Source organism: Micromys minutus (assembly GCF_963924665.1).
Source record: "Micromys minutus genome assembly, chromosome: 4".
Classification (NCBI taxonomy): domain Eukaryota; kingdom Metazoa; phylum Chordata; class Mammalia; order Rodentia; family Muridae; genus Micromys; species Micromys minutus.
The window spans coordinates 82925559-82929455 of record NC_137973.1 but is presented as its reverse complement, the minus strand read 5'-3'; the positions used below and the strand labels follow the sequence as shown (position 1 = coordinate 82929455).

The following is a 3897-nucleotide window of genomic DNA, read 5'->3' as shown; positions in this document are numbered from 1 at the left end:
CCAACTCTAACGCCAGGGGATTCGATGCTTCTGACCTTCATAGGCACCCGCACATGTGCGGGTGCTCAGATGCACACACACGTGCCTACACACAATTAAAATATTAAAAATCTTTGAAATAACAGCGAAAGAATGCAATAAAGCTACTAGTATAAACTGTATTGTTATACTTATTATTGTAATGGTACTTAGGATTTCAATTTTTTTTGTTTTACTAAAATCTTCTCAACTGACATCTTTAAAATTCTTAAATTTGTAATACTAAATATGCCAGAATAGGAGTTTTTCAGGTAAGGGAGCTTAAATTTCCTCTTATTTTTCATATTTATTATGAAACAAAGATTCAAGAAGAAATTACTGAAACAAGAATTCGGAGGAATGATTTAAAAGCTAACACTTTAACTTAGGATGGATCTTCAGAAGCGAATCTCTTTAATTCTAATGATGTTTCAGACCGTAAGTGCTAAGTCAGTTTATTAGCAATGTGACCTGTAAGTGGTCAGCTGCCTAGACTTGCAACCTGTTTCCTAATTAGGCTTATTATCTCTTCCCCCAGGCTTGAAGGGAGGAGCCGGAGGCACTGATGGACAGGGAGGTACCTTCAGGTACACTTTCCACGGAGACCCTCATGCCACGTTTGCAGCCTTTTTTGGAGGTTCCAACCCCTTTGAAATTTTCTTTGGGAGACGGATGGGTGGAGGCCGAGATTCTGAAGAAATGGAAATAGATGGAGATCCCTTTAGTGCCTTTGGATTCAGCATGAATGGATATCCGAGAGACAGGAATTCTGTGGGACCCTCCCGTCTCAAACAAGACCCTCCCATTATTCATGAACTTAAAGTATCGCTTGAAGAAATATATAGTGGCTGCACCAAACGGATGAAGATTTCTCGAAAAAGACTAAACCCCGATGGAAGGAGCTACAGATCCGAGGACAAAATCCTCACCATTGAGATCAAAAGAGGGTGGAAAGAAGGCACCAAAATTACTTTCCCAAGGGAAGGGGATGAAACACCAAATAGTATCCCAGCAGACATTGTTTTCATTATTAAAGACAAAGAACATCCCAAATTTAAGAGAGACGGATCAAATATAGTTTATACTGCAAAAATTAGTTTACGGGAGGTAAGTTAGTAAGACCTACGATTCTAAGACCAAAGAGATGAATGCTGTGATTAATCTTAGAGAACTGTCTAGGCAGGAGCTGGCTTTTATCTAATGTTCTGCATAATTTTATTCCTCACAGTAACTCTCTAGGAAGTGCAACTATTACATCTCTTATGGAGTACATCATAGTTTCTAAATTTAGTTACTGATTTTTAAATGCCAGTTTTTAAGTGCAAGCTTGATTAGATACTTTATGGCAAGTGTTGGGTTAACTCTAGGTTTAGGTTGTGCTCTGTGAGATCTGTATTGCTCATCCCACTGCTGTAGTCCACTAGTACGTTTCTTCTGAAGAGATTGGTTTGGGGTATGATTTATAGAACAGGTATTAAAACTTAACAAGTCTATAATGATACGTGGTGCATGATGCGGCTGCTCCTTAATAAAGTACTGAGTCCTTATTTGTGCCACGTTCTTAAATGGGGTCATGTCCCTGTTTAAAATTTAAATGGCTCAGTATACCCTACCATATATTCCAAACCAGTTTAAAAGGTAAATCCAGCCTCTACCCCAAATACATTTTCTTTTCCCTGGATTTGCTGTTATTACTGTTTGGTTTCTGTTCAGAGCCACGCTGTGTGATCACTCCTAGCCTTCACTCTGTCCCAGTGCCTGCCACGGCGCAGTCCTTGTTCAGGGTGGGTACTTGGCAGTCACAGATGATCGGGACGACCTCTGTCCACCTCACGCTCTGCTCTAATTGCTAATTTCTGTGGATGTTTCTGAGTTCCTTGTGCATTTCTGAGTGTGAAGTCTTGGTCATGGTTCCTCTGTGGTTCAACAGGAACTGTATGGCATCCAGTAGACACCCCAGGTCTTCTGGAACATAGGTCTTGCTCCTGTTTTGTTCAGTTCAGCTCTAAAGTCCTCCCGTTTCTCCTACTCAGGCTTCTGCAGCCTGACTATTCACATCCTAAGTCAGTGTGGAAGACATCCTTACTTCTCTGTCCTCTCTTGTCTGGTAACATCTCTGATTATGCTTCTCTTGAGCAGGTTTTTTAGAGTACAAAAAAGGTTTGCTAACTGTTGTAATCCTTTTGGAAGTTAAAATTTTACCTTCATGGTATTATCTTTTACTACTTAGTACAATCTTATTCTTCCTTAGCTTGGAAGTTTATTAATAACTTCATTGTATTCGCTCTACTTTAGGCATTGTGTGGCTGCTCAATTAATGTGCCAACAATGGATGGAAGAAACATACCAATGTCAGTCACTGATATTGTGAAACCTGGGATGAGGAGAAGAATCATTGGATATGGGCTGCCATTTCCCAAAACCCCTGACCAACGTGGTGACCTACTGATAGAATTTGACGTGACCTTCCCGGACGCCATATCTGCAGCATCCAAAGAGATCCTTAGGAAGCATCTCCCTGCCTCATAGAACGAGAAGAACCTTGCTATCCATATTTTGATAAGACACTGAAAATATAAAAGTACTGGCAGTGACTGATGTGAATTCTGTATAAAGATGTGTAAACTCTTCTGATGGCTCATTAAATTGCATGAATAGAGACGGTTCAAATAGGCAAAATGGATTTTTACAGTAGAGATGAAAGTCATTCATTGTATTGTATTTCATTTCTCCCAAATCAGAAATTTTTAGTATTTTATTTATAAGTAAAAGTTGGTTTTGTGGTCTATAGGTATATTTCTAGTAAAGTGCTAGATCATCCAAGTACTTTACTCTGTGTGTGTGTGTGTGTGTGTGTGTGTTTAAATGATCGGTGTGATAGGCTCCCTTAATAGAAATTAAATTCTGAACTGTATATGTAACACGTGGAGGAGAATAAAGGCTGAAGTGACACAGAAGTGCAGTCTAGGTCACACTGTGCTGGGCGGTACGAGAGCCTATGGGTGCACATGCTTTGCTGCTGTGAATTCCCAAGGGTGCCGTAGCATCCTTTAGAGCATGGTTGTGATGTTCTTAAAGCAGACCTCTTCAGAACAAGAAAGCGAATGGCATTTTATCTCACGTGGAAATCCCAATAGCCAGTGTTACTGGTATTTTAGAAACATCATTTTTAAATGGCCACATGTAATTTTATGCTAGTTCACTATAATCTTGAACTTAATAAGCTCGTTTTGTGGTTCATTAGTTTAAGATATCTGTTTTTAGAGAGAATACTGTTACTTGGCATTAATTTTCCATTTCCAGTCTCCTATGCGTTTCTTATGCTATGCATCTTACACAATCCCTGTAGGACAGTGGCCTACCACTATGGCATTATCCGGAATCTGGCATAACAGAACCACTGCTGAGTGTGGGCAGTGCTGTGCTTGCTGCTGTATAAATAGCTTACTTTCTCATGTATATAGACTGCATTTCTTAGGTGTTTTAATTTTTAAATATATTTACATTTAAAATTGTACTGTCTTCTGTTTTATGTCCATCAAAAGTGATGTTATGAAAATTTTTCTATGAAACAGTTTTCAGAATGATATATATCTATACATAAATATATATGGTGTACTAGGCCCTATAAGCTTTTATATAGAATGTGGAGTGATTTAGAAATTCAGTGTAGGTTGTAGTAAGCACGTACATTGTGGTTGTACTGAAATAGGATTCTGCAAGATAAAATTCACATTCATTTCCTGTCCTTTTTTGGTGCTGTTGACTGGAGTCAGAGCTGTGTACACACTAAGTGCCTCCCAGCTCTCTCCTTGCCTTTGTAGTGGACAGTTTTGGATTTAGTGTATTCACAGACATGTACAGTCACCATCGCTGTCC

At 39.2% G+C, this 3897-nt stretch overlaps 1 protein-coding gene across 3 annotated transcripts in view; it reads left to right on the top strand.

The window, feature by feature from the left end:
* Nucleotides 1-3533, top strand: part of DNAJB4 (DnaJ heat shock protein family (Hsp40) member B4) — a 24494-nt gene extending 20961 nt beyond the window's left edge. For all 3 annotated transcript variants that reach the window (XM_080915850.1, XM_080915851.1, XM_080915849.1), the window contains 2 exons: nucleotides 557-1125; nucleotides 2314-3533. In XM_080915850.1, the coding sequence (XP_080771976.1) occupies nucleotides 557-1125; nucleotides 2314-2547 (803 nt within the window). In that variant the 3' untranslated portion in view covers nucleotides 2548-3533. The remainder of the gene's footprint in view (nucleotides 1-556; nucleotides 1126-2313) is intronic.
* Nucleotides 3534-3897: the final 364 nt, after the last annotated feature.